The 17,489-nt window shown below is 37.4% G+C and overlaps 1 protein-coding gene across 2 annotated transcripts in view; it reads right to left on the minus strand.

The window, feature by feature from the left end:
- The window catches only part of MGAT5 (alpha-1,6-mannosylglycoprotein 6-beta-N-acetylglucosaminyltransferase), a 76,309-nt gene that overhangs the window by 18,325 nt on the left and 40,495 nt on the right, over positions 1-17,489 (minus strand). For both annotated transcript variants that reach the window (XM_018078900.3, XM_008922006.4), the window contains exons 10-11: positions 15,668-15,801; positions 6,263-6,412 (exon numbers count right to left, since the gene is read on the minus strand). In XM_018078900.3, the coding sequence (XP_017934389.1) occupies positions 6,263-6,412; positions 15,668-15,801 (284 nt within the window). The remainder of the gene's footprint in view (positions 1-6,262; positions 6,413-15,667; positions 15,802-17,489) is intronic.

Consider the following 17,489-nt stretch of genomic DNA (forward strand, 5'->3'; position numbering starts at 1 on the left):
TCTTGAAAATAATGACTTATGGATATGGAACCATTTCATGCAATCTGCACATAAAATATTATTTATTTAAACTACTCCTTAGTTCAAGCAGAAAACCAGCTGAGAACCAGCAATTAAACCCATCTGAAGTATCAATTCTCCTATGATCCTGTGTTTGTCTGTTAGGTAGGGAATGCTGAGTTGTTTGCTTAGTTTTGCACTTTTTTTAATAAACTGCTGCTGTGCACTGCTGAGTTCTGTGTCTGACTGGTCCATTTATTTAGGAGGAAGCTCCACGGGGAAAGAAACATGGGTTTATGTTTTGACAGCACAGAGCACACTGTCATCACTTAATCTATAATAAATAGCTTACCACCTGTTTCTCATCCATTTTCCAACCTCACCTCTAAGCAGCACTGCACCTTTGAAAGAAGAAAGAAGGATGTGTCTGATCACTAGAACAGTGTGTGTGGGCTGCCTGTTGGCCCAAGGTTGCAACAGCTGCCTGCAGCTCCCCTAAGTCCTTTTTTCAGCCCTCCAAGATCTATCAGTCTCCATTCTCATCGTCATCAAGTCAGCTGAAATTCCCAAACTCAATCTAGACCCTGCCCCTGAAAATTGTCCTTTATGAAGTGGAAGGTGTCCTTGCCTGTGGCAGGGGGGTTGGAACTAGATGATCTTTAAGATTCCTTCCAACCCAGCCATTCTGTGAGTCTCTATGATTAATGTTCCTTGGTCAGCCAGTATTTTTGTACAGTATATAGAGCAAAGCTGAGAAATATCTTAAATGCCTTTGAGAGAGTTTTGCTCATTCTGATTAAAAGAGCAGGTATTAGAGAACACAGGCCATTTTTGTAACTCGCAATGCTCTCATTTGCTAATCATTTGAATTACATGGACCTTGTTATTTCCAGAAAGGCTAAACCAATCTGTCAAGGTACTTCCTAAGAGAATGCAACAAATCCTGCAAGTCACTAATTGAAAAACAAGTAAAAAAAGAAAAAAGCAGAAATAACAGTCAGCAGTTTTCAGGTACCATCCATCCTCAGTACAGCTGACGTTGTGAGGAAGACAAGGCTCTGTCCCACAAAGAGTAAAGATTTAGAACAGACTGTTTTTCCACTATTTTTTGATATAGATGTACACTGTTGCCTCCACCACACTATGGTTTTTAGGATACTTTCTTACCAGTCACTATATCTGGTAACCCATTCCACCAGGGAGAGGCACCTCAGCTGAAGATCTACATTGCAAAACTCCAGATGTGAGTGACCATGTTGGTAACATCACAGTGGGTATATGTGGCTAAAAATATTAGCCCTGATCTGACTTTGTTAGCTGCAGCAGAATTGCTACGCAGGATAGAATTCCTTTATGCTCTGCTAGTTGATTAGTGCTTGAAACCATTTCATGTTCTGTATGTGAGCATTTTGCTCACCTTTCAAATATTTCTTAAAAGCAAGAACCATTATTTTTCCTACAGTGCTTTAAGTGGGCACATGGCACAACCCACTCTGTAGGCTGATGCTTCATGCAATGTGATGATTGCCAGGAGGAGATTACAGTATAAAAGTATATCTAAAAGAGATAACAGCAAATAAATGCAGATGTAAAATCATCATGGTAACAGCAGTGTGGGTTTTTTAGGAAAACATTCCTTTTTAGTAAGGTCTGCTACCCAGATGTGTCTGTGCCTGTAGGTCTGCGTGAATCAAAAAAGGGGATTTGTATCTGCAATCTCACTTGCCCACTTGAGTAAAGCAGGTATTGGAACCTTCAAGCAGGAATACTTAGGTTTTCATAAAAAAAGGTTCTTCGGGAACCTTTCTGCCTTTGCAATGAACTGAGTCCCTCGTTTGGAATTTCAGAATTTTGAGTTGGCCACCCAGCATCACAGCAGTCGACACCACTCTTTTCTGATTATAATGTAGGCAGTCCTCTCACAGTGCAGTATTTAAGTGGAGATTTTCTGGCACAAAAAGTGACTCACAACCACTCCTGTGAAAAAACAGTGTGCTTCTATTTTTTTCGGAAACCACTGACTTTCAGTTGATGCTAAGCAATTTGCGGAGTTTACAGGACCATATCAAACTATTATTAAAATGAGTAGGCAAACAAACAGGCTTTCTAAATTATAGTCAAAAGTATAAAATAAGGAGTGAATGCTTTACTTCACTGACTGTAATTACGAGTAGCTGAATATTTAAGAAAAAATTTCATATTCCAGAGGCTAAATGCTATAGTTCCATGAACAGGAGTGTTTATCTTCTCCTCTCCCCCTTCTGACATCACCGCACTTTATCTAATTTATTCTGTCAGGTTGGTAGGTTTATCACCACTTTTATATGTCTCCTTACTGAACTTATATATTATCTTCTGAACTACAGAAAGAGGAATATAGCAAAGGTTAACTATCTTGCTATATTTTCCTCATGAATATAAAATACTTTCTGGAAAAGTCAATTCTTTTGTGATTGAAACAACTTGAGAATAGAATCACTAGTTAAATGTCCTTTCAGCTGATTCTGTGAAGCGTGTGGAAGTAAAAATAGATAGTCCTTCATAAAAGGCAATATGAAAAACAGCTTGTTTTCCTGCTTCTGTCTAAGCAGGGTGTTGCTCCTGCTTTTATTAATCACCATTCAGAAATCATAAATCCCACTTAGTAAAAGAATTTGAGCTCCCTCAAAAATGTACAGTGACATGAAGTAAAAAGTTGCATCTGAAACTTTCTTGAAAGGAGAAATATTTCTCAAGATTTCAATACTGGTTCTTCCAAGAGAGTCTAGTCCAACTCCTCCAGCTGCCCACTTGGCAAGGAGCCATGGAAGTTGGCAGGAAGGCTGCCAGCTCGCCTACCCTATTTTCCTCAGACGTGATGAATGGCTTTACATCTTCTCATTAGAAACTGTAGACATGTCTCGTTTTTGTCATGCACTACACAGCTGAACTAGCCATGATGAGGCTCAAACAGCCCCCTCCTGACTGGAAAACTCACTTATTCTGAAATGTGCTGCTTTATAACACACACCAGAATGAAATGGCAGCTGCATGCTTGAGAGAATAACTGTGTCCTACAGAGACCAAACACATTTTGGGAATGCAAAGTTCTGACTAAGAATCATAGGACTGAGCCACTACCTATTGGTATTTTGCTGTCTAAAGGCAAAATGAAGCAGTTCAAAAAAACTGATGCTTCTGAGTACACTGAACCATCTAATTTGTTGAAGTATTATTTAGCTCTCACTCTGTGAAAACCAGAACATTTGTCAGCTGACCTAACAAAAACTTGCTAACACAGTGTTGACATCACAAGCAATGACAGAGAATTCTTGCCCTTGGTCTCAAAACATCTGAAAGCTTCTGGAAGCCTAAAGACAAAGGTTGCTGCTGGGAGACAGCAACAGCAGCCCTTGATGGTCCTGGCCAGCATTGTACCCACAGATGTTCCCAGCCCAGAGTTATGGCTCTGATTATTCACACACTTGCAGCACACGGATAGTCCAGTGACAAAACCTCCTTAACTAAATTCATTAGGGAACTCTGGCCATGTTGCCTAGTGAATAAAGTGATTATGGTAAAAAAGCGTCCTTGTACATCACTGTATGCATGTGCACACAAACACTGGGCTCCTCAGGGCACAAAGCTCCCATTTAAGTCAGCCTGATTTTTGTGGAAAACCTGCACTTGTTTTAGAAATTCAAGCCATGATCCATTTGATATAAACACAACTGACCCACATAGACAGCAGATGGCCACTAGTGACAGGTGAGTGGTGTTTTATAACCAGCTACATTCAAGTATTGTCTCTTAAAGGGTATCAGAATCTGAAACTGAACATACAAGCAACAAGAAGACTTAGAACAAGTACATGTGTTGATCAACACTGACAGGTAACCATATGCTAGGGCAGAACAGCCAGAATACCTATGGGGTACGAAGCATCAGCCAGCAAAAAAACATAAACCCCACAACTCCCTGCACACCCTCCCCAATCCACCTTCAGCTAAAAATGTCCAAACAAATTCGATGGTAATCTCAGTTTCCACTTTCAAACCCCGGATGCTGCTGTTTCACTTCTTCTGTTCAATTAGATATATTGAAACAGTATCAGACAGGAATAATAAGCAAAATTCCTGATGCAGTAAGCCATATTTAATTTCATTTCAGTGCAACATTAGAAATACATCACACACCCATTTCCCTGACAATAATAACTATGAGGAGAAGCAGATGGACTATTAATGGCTTATTATCAAGGCAAAGTTTTGTTAGCCTGGTTGCATCATAAATAAATAATTTCCTTAAAAGGAAAACAGCTTTTGTCATTTGCAAACCTGCTAACAAACGTTCAGAAAAGCCACATGAAAATACTATTTGCAGATGTAATTTTTAAAAAAAGCTTATTAAGAAAGATTGTATAAAAAAGATAACTGAGGATAACTGGTAAAAATATGAATTCCTTATACAGGGTTCTGAAACACACTGATGTGTTTCTCAGTGTCATCTACAAAGAAATGCAGCAAATTCTCAGACGATTTTCCCCAACATTATGAAGGAAAAACCCGACCATAACCAATGCTCAACAATAGTATAGAAAATCGTGAAAACCTAAAGTGCTTGTAGGACTCTGATAACAGTACATTGCAGATCCACGCTTTTCACCAAATACTTCTTGTGGAAAATAAGCAACTTGCTGTCTCGGGAGCACTTCAAAATCACAAGACAGTCTCTTCCATCTGATATTCCAATTACTAGTCAAAATTGAGTGAAGCTACTCTGCTACTTCCTGTGTCACAGAATCCATGCAACTAAGCTGCATAATATGTAGGTATCAACTTGAATTTGTCCTAAATTGAATGTGTCTTTACATTGCATCTTAGAACACAACAAATATAACCAATAACAACTAGATGAGCTTTCTAGTTAATATTGAAAAGCAAGTCTTTTATTGTGATACATGTAAGATGGCTGATAAAGAACTAGAGGAAGACACAGGCAAACATAACTATTATTATGAACCGCTACTTGTAAATTATAAGGACTGAATAATTCTACAGGAATTCCATTAGCTTCTTTTACTATTTCAGTGAATAGAAGACATGTTTTTTTTCAGGAGGCACTGTTCGTGCTTGGTGTTATTACAAGGTCAATATTCTTCCCACATTATGATTAACACAGGGATTTCCTACTCCACACAGGCAAAAGCTGTGTAATCTCAGATTATCTATGACGAAAGTAAATGTTGACTTTTTAATATGCAACATTATGTGTATCTGTATGCATCAAGTACATACACACAGTGGTTGCCTTTAAAAACTCATAATTTACCAACAGCTGTCACACAGAGATGTCAAATTACCAACATTTTCCAGAGTACTTAAAGACGGAGATCTCTACATTTGTGTGGGAAGCCTGGGAGTTGCTTGCTTTTTAGTTTCCTTTTTTTTTTTTTTAATAGATTTTTCTGTAGAAGTGCACAGCAAGAAACTATCAACAGGGACGCAGTTCCACAGATTTTGCTAATTTTAAACATACAACCCTCTTCTTTCACCAACTTGAAGTTAAACATCCTATTTAAATGTAAACTACTGAAGTGTTTTAATGTTGTAAAGTGCCATAAAGATTATGGGAATGGCACAGAATCCCAACAAAGCATTTTAACTACGGGGACAGAAGTCATTTATTTTGATGTATATATTGTCCCTTATCTTGAGTTCCCTTGACTCTGGAGCCACAGGCAAAGCACACCACAAAAAGCATGCTCTTTTGCTCACTCTCTCTGCACAGCTGAAGCAGAGGAAGGACATGAATGGCAAATGAAGTGCTTGCTTTTCTTTTCTCCTTGAGAGAGCAGGGTCGCTCTGGGTTAAAGTCATTGCTAGGGCAGAGCAAGCATGCCACTGCACAGCTCTCGGCTGTTACCTAACTTTGACCTCAGGGATGGGAAACAAAGCACACTCTCAGCTGATAATCTCCTTGAGCTGAATATCACACTGAAGAAAATGAAAAATGCATTTATCCCTGTTTCCCAAGCTGGTTGTTAAATGTGCCTATAGGTTGTCACGCCAATTTTCTAATAAGAGCTGTCAGTCCAAAAAACACGGACATGATGAGAAACGTATTCTTAGCACACAGAAGACGACTTAAGATCTTTTATATTTGATAATTTTTTCCCAATGCTTTTAAATTAGGAGCTTATTCATAGGAGGTGAAATGCATGCACTCCAGACACTGCCTATCTGGAGCTATTTTTGCCACCACTCCCACTTGACAAACTTACTTTGGTTTCTCTCAGTAGAAACTGCAAATCCCTCCCGCTGAGTATCCCATGGTTTTTTACATAGCCAGGAATATACATGGTGCTTGTCCCATGAACAGTTCCATGGACCTCCATATAGGTGTGGATGACATCCAGATAAGCCTTCTTATCCTGTAATGGCAATGATAAAATATTTTCAGTCTTTACAAATTTGAAGCAGCAATATTCAAAAGCCAGCAAGAGAAGTTCACTCATTCTTATCTGATCTCTATATTTGATCTTTCATTACATTATTAGTTTTGTTTTCTTCTAGACTGGAAGTAAACTGCAGCTTTTTCATTCATAGTCTAGGTATAAATAAATCGATACCAAGGTCCTCTTAATTTCTAACTGGACAAAAACCAGGTCACCACCAGACAGCTGCAATCTCAGCATGCCTAAACAATACTTGGCCTAAAAATACTAAAACCTCATTTTGAAATAGCAACTTTTCACCGTTTTTGTCAGAGACGCACAAGAATTAGTTTACCTTCTTTGTGAAGAAAACTGTGAATGTCACCTTAGTAAGATGCAGTCTTGCCAACTGAAGAACTGAACACACACCTTTATCTAAATACCCATTATCTGAGTCCCATAAGATGCCTACAAATATTCCACTTACCTTAAGTTTCAAAGGTATTTTGGAAAAAATGCAGAGAAGAGTAAAGGCTTTAGTGTTGCATTTAAAAAAAATTATGAAAAAACTGTACACCATCCTAATTTGCAAACAAGATTTACTTTAATTTTCAATGCCATATGTTTTTTGAGTTTTAAAGACTACTGGCATTCCAAAGGCAATTAGCTAAAGACAGTATTTACACGCAGTACACAGCATAGATCAGAAGACTCTCCCTCAATATTTGCACATAGTCTTAGTAATAGCTCTAAAATCAGGCAACAAGTTTCTACACTTCTTGGCAGAGAGTTTTTAAGAATTCTACTTTCACTCACTATTTTTGTCATGTAAATTCTGTTCCTCCACAGCTCTGGAGGAGCTGGCCAAAAATTTTACTGAAGTTCATTCAAAGGGCAAGTAGACTGGTGAAAATCCTGTCTTTTCAGATCCTGGAGGAGCAGTAAAGTATCAGGCCAAGGTGAATGAATGCTATCACTTTTTACAGCTTCCTTGCTAAATGAATTGTTGGGATGCATTTGAATGTACAGGGTATTTAATGTACATAATGATGGCCTCCTTGCTTTAGCCCGATCTGTTCGGGAACCTGGTTGTGCTGAAGTGGAGGACCTGCCTCATCAGTAAATCTCCTTACTCTGGCAGCTATGCCAAGGCTGCACTGGCCAGAAAATGTCCTGGGCTAAGTATTACATAAAATGGACAAAAGATGAAGACAAAGATGCTTTTTTGTTCAATGTGGTTGTTGGTATTATTAATTAACACAAATTATTCAAAAAACTAAAAGCTTGCTCCATTTTTTATTTTTCCCTTTACTTCAGATTTGAATTGAACATTAACTGTCCATAACATTAACTGGGAACATTACTTAAACATATGACTAACTTCTTTCATGATTCAGAGTCTAAAACCACAGATAAAACATTTAGAATCCCAAAGAGAATCAAAGTCCAAGCAAAGCCTCACTCCTTTATTTCCTTACTTACTTCAAGTCAAAAGCAACTGCTTTTATAACCATCTACCAAGCACCATAAAAATATTATCAGCACCTTATACCTTGCCTAAATCTCACATTTCTCTCCTTTTGCAATTAAGTAGTCCTGAATTTCCACATTCCTTGCAGAGTGTTATTTTTGATCATAAAGGTATATATTGTAAGAAGCCAAAATAATTCACAAAAATAATCAGGATACTGATTCTGAACACTAAAAACACTGACGTGGAAAATGAGAGAGCGTAAATATGACATTTATAAATAGAAAGGCTACATGTAAATAAATCAAGAAATTTGACTTGCAAATGAAATATCAACATTCCTTCTACTATTTATGCACTTCTTGAGTTTGCCTGCTAGGGAGCAGGTATAATTATTCTTTTATCTTAAATCACTTGACAGTAAACTCCAGATTTTTACTTTCTCCAAAATTAATGCAAAGAAGAATTACTGTTGGCTAGTAATGCAAACCCAGCATTCTCTGCAGTGTGCACCTAACTGCGCTTATCATCCTGCTGTCCACACTGCAAACCAAGACTTGGAGCATGGGAGATAATCACATTAAAAAAAAGCAAATTATTTCTCCTCAGAATCAAAATGGAAGCGTAACAGTGAGTGAGTGAAGTGAGTAACAGCTATACAGACCTTTTCTGAAACAATTTTTCAGCAGCTAAAATAAACATGCCATTCAGGAAAGTACTTTTTGTTGATCACTGACTGCAGAACTGTTATTACTGTTCATCAGTCATTTCCACCTACTTTTAAAAGCACCATGATAAGGCCTTTCTCATCAAGTGACAACTATTTGATAAGTCTTTACCTAGAACAATATTGACAAGAAGGCACAGTATAAAGAGGTGAAATTTTAAGTTTGGTGGGTGAAAAATTTAAATATAAAAGCTAAAAAAACTCATCAAGAACTAAACTCTGCGCTTAGTTTTCTTGAGGTAGTAGATGGTGGTAATTAACAACTCTGCTTTACTAACAGTTTGTCAGTCCAAGGTAATGACAGTGTTTTGCAATTTTGGACCATTTGGGTGCCTTCACAGAACACCAAAAATTCAGCACTGAATGAAACTAAGAAGCACATATGCAGAACTACAGGCCAACTGGATTACAGAAGGGCTTGATTCAGAGTTCTAAACTGCTTTATGGGTTGAAAGTTCAGACTGTAAAATGTATGTAAAAGAGCCCATATATCCAGCCTCACTTTCTTATATTGAAAAATTCAGGGGGCAATGGTTTCATAAAGCATGACAAATGTAATTCAGAAAAGTTAGTACTGGGATACATCTTTGTATATATCCTAAATGCATACTGTTGAGTCTTGAAGTCCTAACATCTTGCAGCTTATCTGTCGAAGTGTCAAGTCAAAAATAAGCCAAAATGCAGTGTACCTGCAATGTTTGACAATTGAGATTGTGATGCAAACATAATCTCTGTTCAAGAACTGTCATCAAAAGCTTTTCAAGACATCCTCGAATAATGAAAATCCTGTCTGTGAGGGAGCTAGAAGAGAGTACAAGGGCTGGGGAGTATTAAGAGAGTTAAATACATAGTGTTTAACTGTAAGAGTTTTACAGTGCTAAATCACAAAGAGTAGCTGATGTCCCTGGGAGCTCAAATATGAAATTTTCAAACTGCTAACCACTGAATTTAACAATAGATGTGGAGAAGATTTAGTGATTCATGACTAACAAGTGTGAATTCTACACTGAACAAATTGTCTGAAATTTCAATAAAGTGTTAACGACGTGACCATGTAAACCCATCAAAATTACAATAGTCAATTCTTCCTCTCCAAGGAAATCCTCTCTCTCTGGTAGTGTTCTCTAAAGAAGCCAAGCAGCATGTTGGAAATCTTTAAGAATCTTAAAGGGACTAAATCTCTTTGGGAGAGATTGGGAATCGCTCTTGTGAATGAATAGTCATCATGAGAAAGAGAACAGAGAAGTGACAAAAGTGTGCTGTCAATACACACTATTCAGAGGTGCAAAACTGAAACTAACTTCAAAATGTTGCAGGAAAACATCGTAATATTGAACACTTGAAGTTTTGAAGCTTTTTGAAAAAGCCCCCTCAGTAATCTCAGTAAGGGACACAGTGACAAGAAAACAGACTATCCAATAAATTCAACATAACTAAAGAGACACACATGTTGAAAACCAGTCCTCACTTCATGCATGAAAAAAAACCTGAGCTACCCAGAGTCACTCAAGAATGAAGGCTTTGCATTACAATAATATATGATCATGGTCCATGAAAAAAAACAGTCCATTGCTCAGTAGCAGTCAGTCCATCCACCAACCAAGTAAAATGATAGGAATTATTTGGAAAGGAATTGAAAAATAAAGGGAATATTATTGAACTGTTCTATAAAAAGTTCTTTTCTCCCTCCTCAGATATCACTGCACTTCTGGTCCCTTTTCTCAAAAAGAAGCTGAAAACACAGAACACAGGATCCAAGATACAGGATGGTTTCCACTGTTACATACAGAAATCTGTAACAAAGTCATTAACAATTCTCCAGTTTGAAAGGGACAACCTGACAGAACATGATAGAGGTTTACAAACCCATAATTGGCATAAAAAACTGATGGGGGCAGGTTTAGAAAAATCCCAAAGTTAACAACTCCTTCTGCAACAGGTCAGAGATTTGAGGGACTCCACGACAGAGAAAGTTGCAAAGGCAAAAATGTTTGCATAGGTTCATGATCAAACAAGTACTTTGAAGTCACCTCTTACTGAGACCTCAAAAATGTGCCAACAGACAGTTTATCAACAGAGAAACAGATTTAGAAAATACACTGAATTAGAAAAGCTGGAAAGAGAGAGAATATGCAAAAGAAAGTATTATGCAAGTTTGTCATGCTCTTGCTCTTCCCTGAATGTCCATTTATGGTTTCTTTTTTAGGCATCTCTTCATAAAACACACATTGGCACATACATAATTTTTGCACAAAGAATGAATAAAACATCTCAGCAAAGACTTCGGTTCTTCAATCTTTGCCAGAAATCCTTATTCAGCTCCTTATCCTCATCTTTATTTATTTCATCTATGAAGGTTTGAGTTTTTTTAAACACTAAAATTTTTATAAGAGTTGACAATTTCATTGTCATGCAATGCACACTAACACCTAGGCAGGAATTTCCTGCCCTTTGAATGGAAATTTCCACAACTAACAATGAGACATCGTTGTGCATTCTAAGTGGTGAAGCAGAAAAGTTCAGGGGTACAGAAGAAAATAGAGTGGGGTCACAGGAAGAAAAGGTTGTGTTGGTTTTTTGCTAACCAAATACTCGTAGATGACTGTGTTGATCAGTACTGTAAGGTTTCACTAATTCATTTTGCAGCTCAAGAGTTCTGTAAAATGAGAAGCTGATCACTGATCTGTTTGAAAGTTAAATATTCATAAAAAACAGTTTTCTTTCTTTCTTCATACTAAATTAAATTCTGATTTTCATAATAAATATTCAAGAATAAGCCTTTAAAAGTGTACATGCATGCATGCTTATTTACTGCACCTATAACTGCTAGTATGCTTTGATTTACTTGGCTTTTTGATCCATACTTCTTTCAGAAGGAAATGGTGAATTTCAGAAATGTTGCTGAAGTAAAGTGTCTGGCTCATTTCAATTTGTTATGTGACATAAAGCAGGACAGTGCTCCTGGTGTCTGATGACAGTAACTAAAGAGTTTAGATCAACTGATAGGCACAAAGTGCTGATGTACATTTGGAGGAACACAGAATACAAAGATGACAAGACAACTTTTTGAATGCACTGACCACATAGGAGAGAAAAGATGCAAAGGAACTTTTGTCCCTTTCCTTATGTTTCTTTTAGTTAAAAAGTAGAAACGAAATGTTCATTCAAAGTACATTGCTAAATATGAGGTACAAAAACCAATCAGAAGGAAGGGAAGGCAATACTGCAAGCAGTAAGACACTGATTTCTGCCTGTAACAGAACTATTCCTACAAGTATAATTTTTCCTCTCTAACTTTCCTCCTACTTCATGCATATGATGGGAATATTATATGTCACCTGGAGTTCTAAAGGGGAGACATTAGTAAGAACAGCCTCGTTGATGTACTTTGCCATTGAGAACAAGCTAAAGATAACCATTTCCAATCTCCAATGCTTCTAAACTTGTTATGCAGACAGTATATATATTTAAGAAGAATGCCCATCTTGTCGAGTGGCATTAGTAACAAATTCACATGTTATTTTGCCTCTAAATATACAAATATTTTCAAGACAGCTCCAATACTCTATAATAAATACTAAAGCAATCATCATACACTTATGTTATGTGTTAATGACTATTTTCTGATACAAGCAACACTCTGACTTCTCTCACAGCACCCCACAAAAGAGAAATAGCAAATAGCTCAAAATGAACCTCGACTCTTTCTTCTTTCTAGGATTAAAGGTAAAATTAGTGGAATATAATGACAGGAAGTTGCAGGAAGAAGACCAAAGAAAAGACAGACCAAAACAGGAGTTAAGGCAACATAAAAGGCTTCAAACATTCCTTTTTAATTGAAATGTTCTGTAATTAAAGCCAGTTTTGATAATGGAGAGCATTATGGGTTTCACTCACATTTTACTCATTCCTTTTTTTTTTTTCCCATTTTGGCAGGAATAGGACTCTCTTTACTCCTTAGTACTGCCAGAAATGCCAGACAAAACCCCAAACCTTTATAGCAAACACATCCAAAACTTGGCAAATGTTGCCCTTGACAGCTTACCTCTAAATATAACCCTTAGGAATGTGGCAAAATTCTTTAGAGTCTCCTATTTGTAATCCTCAACCCACTTAAGACTGATTTAGTTATTAGAGGAAAATAAACAAGATTTCTCTTATGCTCTCTGCAGCACAAATCCTTCCTGACCTCTAGCAAGGCGTACCCAGACTTGCTCACTATAATATGGGATGAATGTTACTGAGTCAGGCATAGCCACACAAGAAAAGAACCCATGTCCATGGCTATATAAAACCATGACAGCAGTTGGCTATACCAGCCCTGCCCCCAGGGAGAAATGGTCCTATGCATACTTCAGTTCCACTTCAACCTGCTTGGTTAAAAATTAAACAATTTAGTCACAACTGCTGTTCCCCAAAAACACCACAGTCTGTGGAAGTGGGACGCTTTCCCCTCCACACTGTGCTTCTCTAATGACTGATCAGACCCAGCAGTGACACGTGTATTCTGTGGAGATTACACTTCTTGTTAATTGGCCATGTTCAATATAAAGAACAGGAGCAGGATAAATAGATTAGTCTGGCTCCTTACAAGACATGGTGGCAGATGAAAAGAGCACTGAACAGGGAAAATGAAGGAAACGTGAAATAAGCAAATTACACAGACACAAGATTAGTTCAGGCTTTCTCTTGATCACAAGAATTGGATTTTATCACTCCAGATAAGACAAGCCACACTGTAACTGATTCAAAGTCTGTCTGCAGTGATTTGCACTTTATATACGAGTGCATATGTGCATGACTGCAGTTACAATCTGCAAGTTACAGTTTTAATGTGCTTGATGTTACAAGCATACAGTACCCATTTTAATATGGTCAGATATCCAATCACCTATCTCAGAAAAAACAAGACAGGCAATACCAAGAGGAACAGAGCACTGACTTGAAAAGCAGCGCTTCTAAAACATCATACAAGGGGCTTGGCAGAGAAGTCGTCTCAACATGAGTTCCCAGTGGTGAAAAGGGGATCTGCCTAACAATGCACATAGTATTTCCTTCTGGATTTGGTGCTGGTATGGCCCACGTGCCCTTTGTTAACATTCACATTTCAAGAGGAATGTGAATAATCCCGAGAAGGTTCAGAGAAAACAGACATGTGAGATCACTTAAGGATTAGGAAGTACAAAGCTCTCAGGGGTTCAGCATATACAGGCTTTTCAGGAGATGACTCCAGGTTACTTTGACCTCAACCTATATATTCCTACAGGGAAACAGAACAGAAACATCAGAAGGCCAGTAGAGAAAGTCTAACTCCTACTAGGACTGGAAATTACTATATGTAAACTTGTACCAGAAACAATGCAAAGTCTTAAGGGAGAAGGCAATTATTTGACAACTTTACCAGAGGAAACAGTGGGGTTTAAACTGTGTGCTATTTAAAAGTCAAAATTGGATGTTCTTTTCCAAAAAGCCATGTTTTTGTCTTAATGAGTCCATGAATAAGTGTGCCATACAGAATCTGAGACTAGGTTGTCACAAATCTCCCCTCTGGGCATATCAACTATTAATACATATTTCTGAATTCATGCAGACTAAATAAACTGAGAAAGATATATATGTCAGTGAAAAAAAAAACCCTGGTGACTAAGCAACTATCTTATTCCTTAAATCCAACTAGGATTCAACAGGTTGTTCTGCTGATGTGCACTACAAATCAGGTCAGCAAGTTTAGATGCTTATGGCAAGCAACTGTTCCTGAGAGACTGATAATGAGATCAGGAACTAAAAGTACAAGAGCCTAAGCTAGAAAAAGACTTGAAGAGAGGATCCCAGCTCTGCTCCAGCACTCTGCAGACAGAAGAGACTGCAGATGGGCATTATAACTTGTTCTATACCATGAGCCAAATAGAATAACAGTCACAGTATTAATTACATATTTTTCTCAGCACAGAAGCCAAGCATTCAGCTCTACCTTTTCTGCTACCACTGGCAACATTTTACTGCTTGTCTTCAATTTTAGGTTTGTTTTACCTCACAGATTGATCATTTACTTGTAGGTATCACTTTTCAAGAATTTACTCTGTATAATCTCAGTCAGACTAGATGTGGTTCAGAAAACCGTGCAAGACCAATATTCTCATGCCAAGGAAGAGAAAAGAAAAGAAAATATAAGACATGGGTGCTCTCACACTCTCATATTGTTTGGTCTTATGTATGGCACATGTCCTGATCAGTTCCTTTTTCAGTTGACAAGAGGCTTAAAATAAGGTCTTTTTAGGCAAGAGGGAAGGCACACAGAGGACACAGGCATGCAGAGCATGTGGACACACAGAAATAGAGGTAACTTGGAAGAAATTCAGTTATTAGTAAGCAATCTCTTTGGAAACTGCATGAGAGAGACACTCCCAGGGGTGTCAGCCTGGAAGAAGGAGCCACACAAAAGGACTGTGGACAAAAGAAAAGGACCACTGTGACTTAATAACACAATATACTTTAACTTGGTGAAAATATGACCCAATCTCAGTGTTGTTTTTCTGCTGCTCTGGTCTGCAGGTGGGAGACAATACAGTAACTGCAATATTAAAGAAACAAAACTCTGGTATTATTACAGGAGAGAAAATGAGATTGCTCACTTCTAAGACTTTTAGTGAAATGTAATTTCCAGTTCAAAATGCAGCATATTTTTGGTTGCAGATATAAGAAAAGAAATAATTGAAATACACATTTTCTTATGACTGATTAAAGGTCACAAAGACTCCAACACCTTTAATTTCCCATTATGTTTACCAGCTTCTGCATTTTCCAAAATTATTGTCATATCAAGACTAGATTTTTCATTCTGTCAGGAAGGTATACATAAATAGCGAAGGATCCACATCATTCTAGTCAGAAGTTTCCTATCAAAAAGACTTCAAAATGTTCAACTGAATTATTTAAATATATTAATTTTCAGGAAAATGGGTTTAGACAGAAGAGATACTTTTAAATTAAAAGTCATGCTTTATTCTACTGATCAAAATAAATTTGCTCAGGCATATGAGTATAGAAAACTCACCTTCCAGAAATTATCTACTTTGCCATAGACGAGAGATTGATTCTGCCTTTTGATGTCATTAATATGCTTAATGTCACTGGAATTCAGGTGCTGCTCAACCACAAATCCAAGGAAGCTGTTATCTGGAGTGTGAGCTGTAAGAAACAGAGCATATTCAACACCTTTGAAAGTACCAGCTAATGTTACAATAGAGTGAATGTTGTCAGAAAGGAAGTTATAAGGAACATATTATTCAACAGATCATCTCCTTCATATTAATACTGAAAGATAAATTTGCTTGCTTTATTATCAAAACCAGTTCTTATATTTCTGCCCATGTGCCTACTGAAGTAAGCAGCTATTTTCTGCCTTGTTTCTGATAATAAAAATTCTGCAGCTGGGCCGATTCCAGCGATAATGATTTTTTCTGTGTGTGCTAAGCTTTATTTTATTATTAGAGATAAAAGAAACAGAAGAAATCTAGCCTGACAACCTCAGAAATGCAATACCAACAATTTGAAAACCCCCTGGATTTATGCTTGTTATCAAAGCTGTTTGTTGCTCAATGGCATAAATAATTTTTACTGAATTTCTTACACCAGAATTGCTAACACCAACCACCCAACTCATTGTGTATTATGTATCCATGCTAATTACTGGCTGACAAAGTCACACTATGTAAATCAGAATATGAATTTTATTGCCTAATTCACCCAGATATAGCAATCATAAAATATTGAAAGGTAGCAAGTGAAGTTGGCAAAACTGTTCTTAATCCAACGCCCAGACAACAAAAGTGCACACAAATGATAAGTAATTTACTCATAGTTTTTTCTATATTATTTCTAGCTTCTGTTGGTCTTTTTCCAGCAGTGACTTCCAGCAACACTGGCCACTGTTCTCCTTCTACAGAGACATGGGCATTTAGGCTCATTAAAACTGTTGTTTTGTTTTGGGGTTTTTTTGTGGACAGGGTGTTTAATTCCAGGGATGGACTCCAACATTCAAGGCTTCAGGCAAACATCCATGCCTACTATATAAGTTACTCCAATATGTGGGTTTTTTTGGCCTCTCTGAAAAGTATCATAACCTCACACAAAAAGGCTGCAATAAACACAGGATCTCCCCTATAAGTCTCCCTTGTAATTCTGGCACACAAGCTGACAATTATTAAGTACATTTTGCAAAGTTAAAGAATCCAAACCAAAAACAAACAAACAACCCCAAAGACAAAACCCTAGGCACTCACGCTACATGCCACGTTAAATTTATAGTCAGAGTTATTAAAAAAACCAATTTTATTGCAATTATGAGGTTTAGCTTTTTGATTCCTGAAAATTAGCCAACTGGATAACGCAGTAGAAGACAGAACCCATACACTGTGTACACATCCCTCTGCATTACATTTAGTCTTTCAAATGACACTGTTTTTCACAAAAAATGCCTCAGCAACTGTTCTGCACTCACTCAGACCCAAGGACTTTTTAGAATTTTGCATAGGAAATGGCACACAGCAAATATGCCTGAAAAGGGGCATTTTTCCATCCTTTCATATTTTTGGATAAGAGACTGCATTCAAAGGAGAGGCAAGGCAGTACACTCTCAAAAGAAAAATAAACCTTTGTTAAAGTTAGATTTAGAACTGGTGGAATTCAGTGCCTCAAACATCACTGACAGGAAGCACTCAGATGGTTTTTTAAGCAAGGTCATGCAGTTTTAAAAGTACCACTGCCAGTATTTTGCGTAAAAGTATTTGAACTTAAAAAAAAAAAAAAAGAAACCAAAAACATAAAAAAACCCTCAGAGAACAGTCAAGCACTTGGTAATATGCCACAGGTTTGAA

The sequence above is a fragment of the Manacus vitellinus genome, unplaced genomic scaffold, assembly GCF_001715985.3.
Source record: "Manacus vitellinus isolate BGI_N305 unplaced genomic scaffold, ASM171598v3 scaffold_43_pilon, whole genome shotgun sequence".
NCBI classification, from domain to species: Eukaryota; Metazoa; Chordata; class Aves; order Passeriformes; family Pipridae; genus Manacus; species Manacus vitellinus.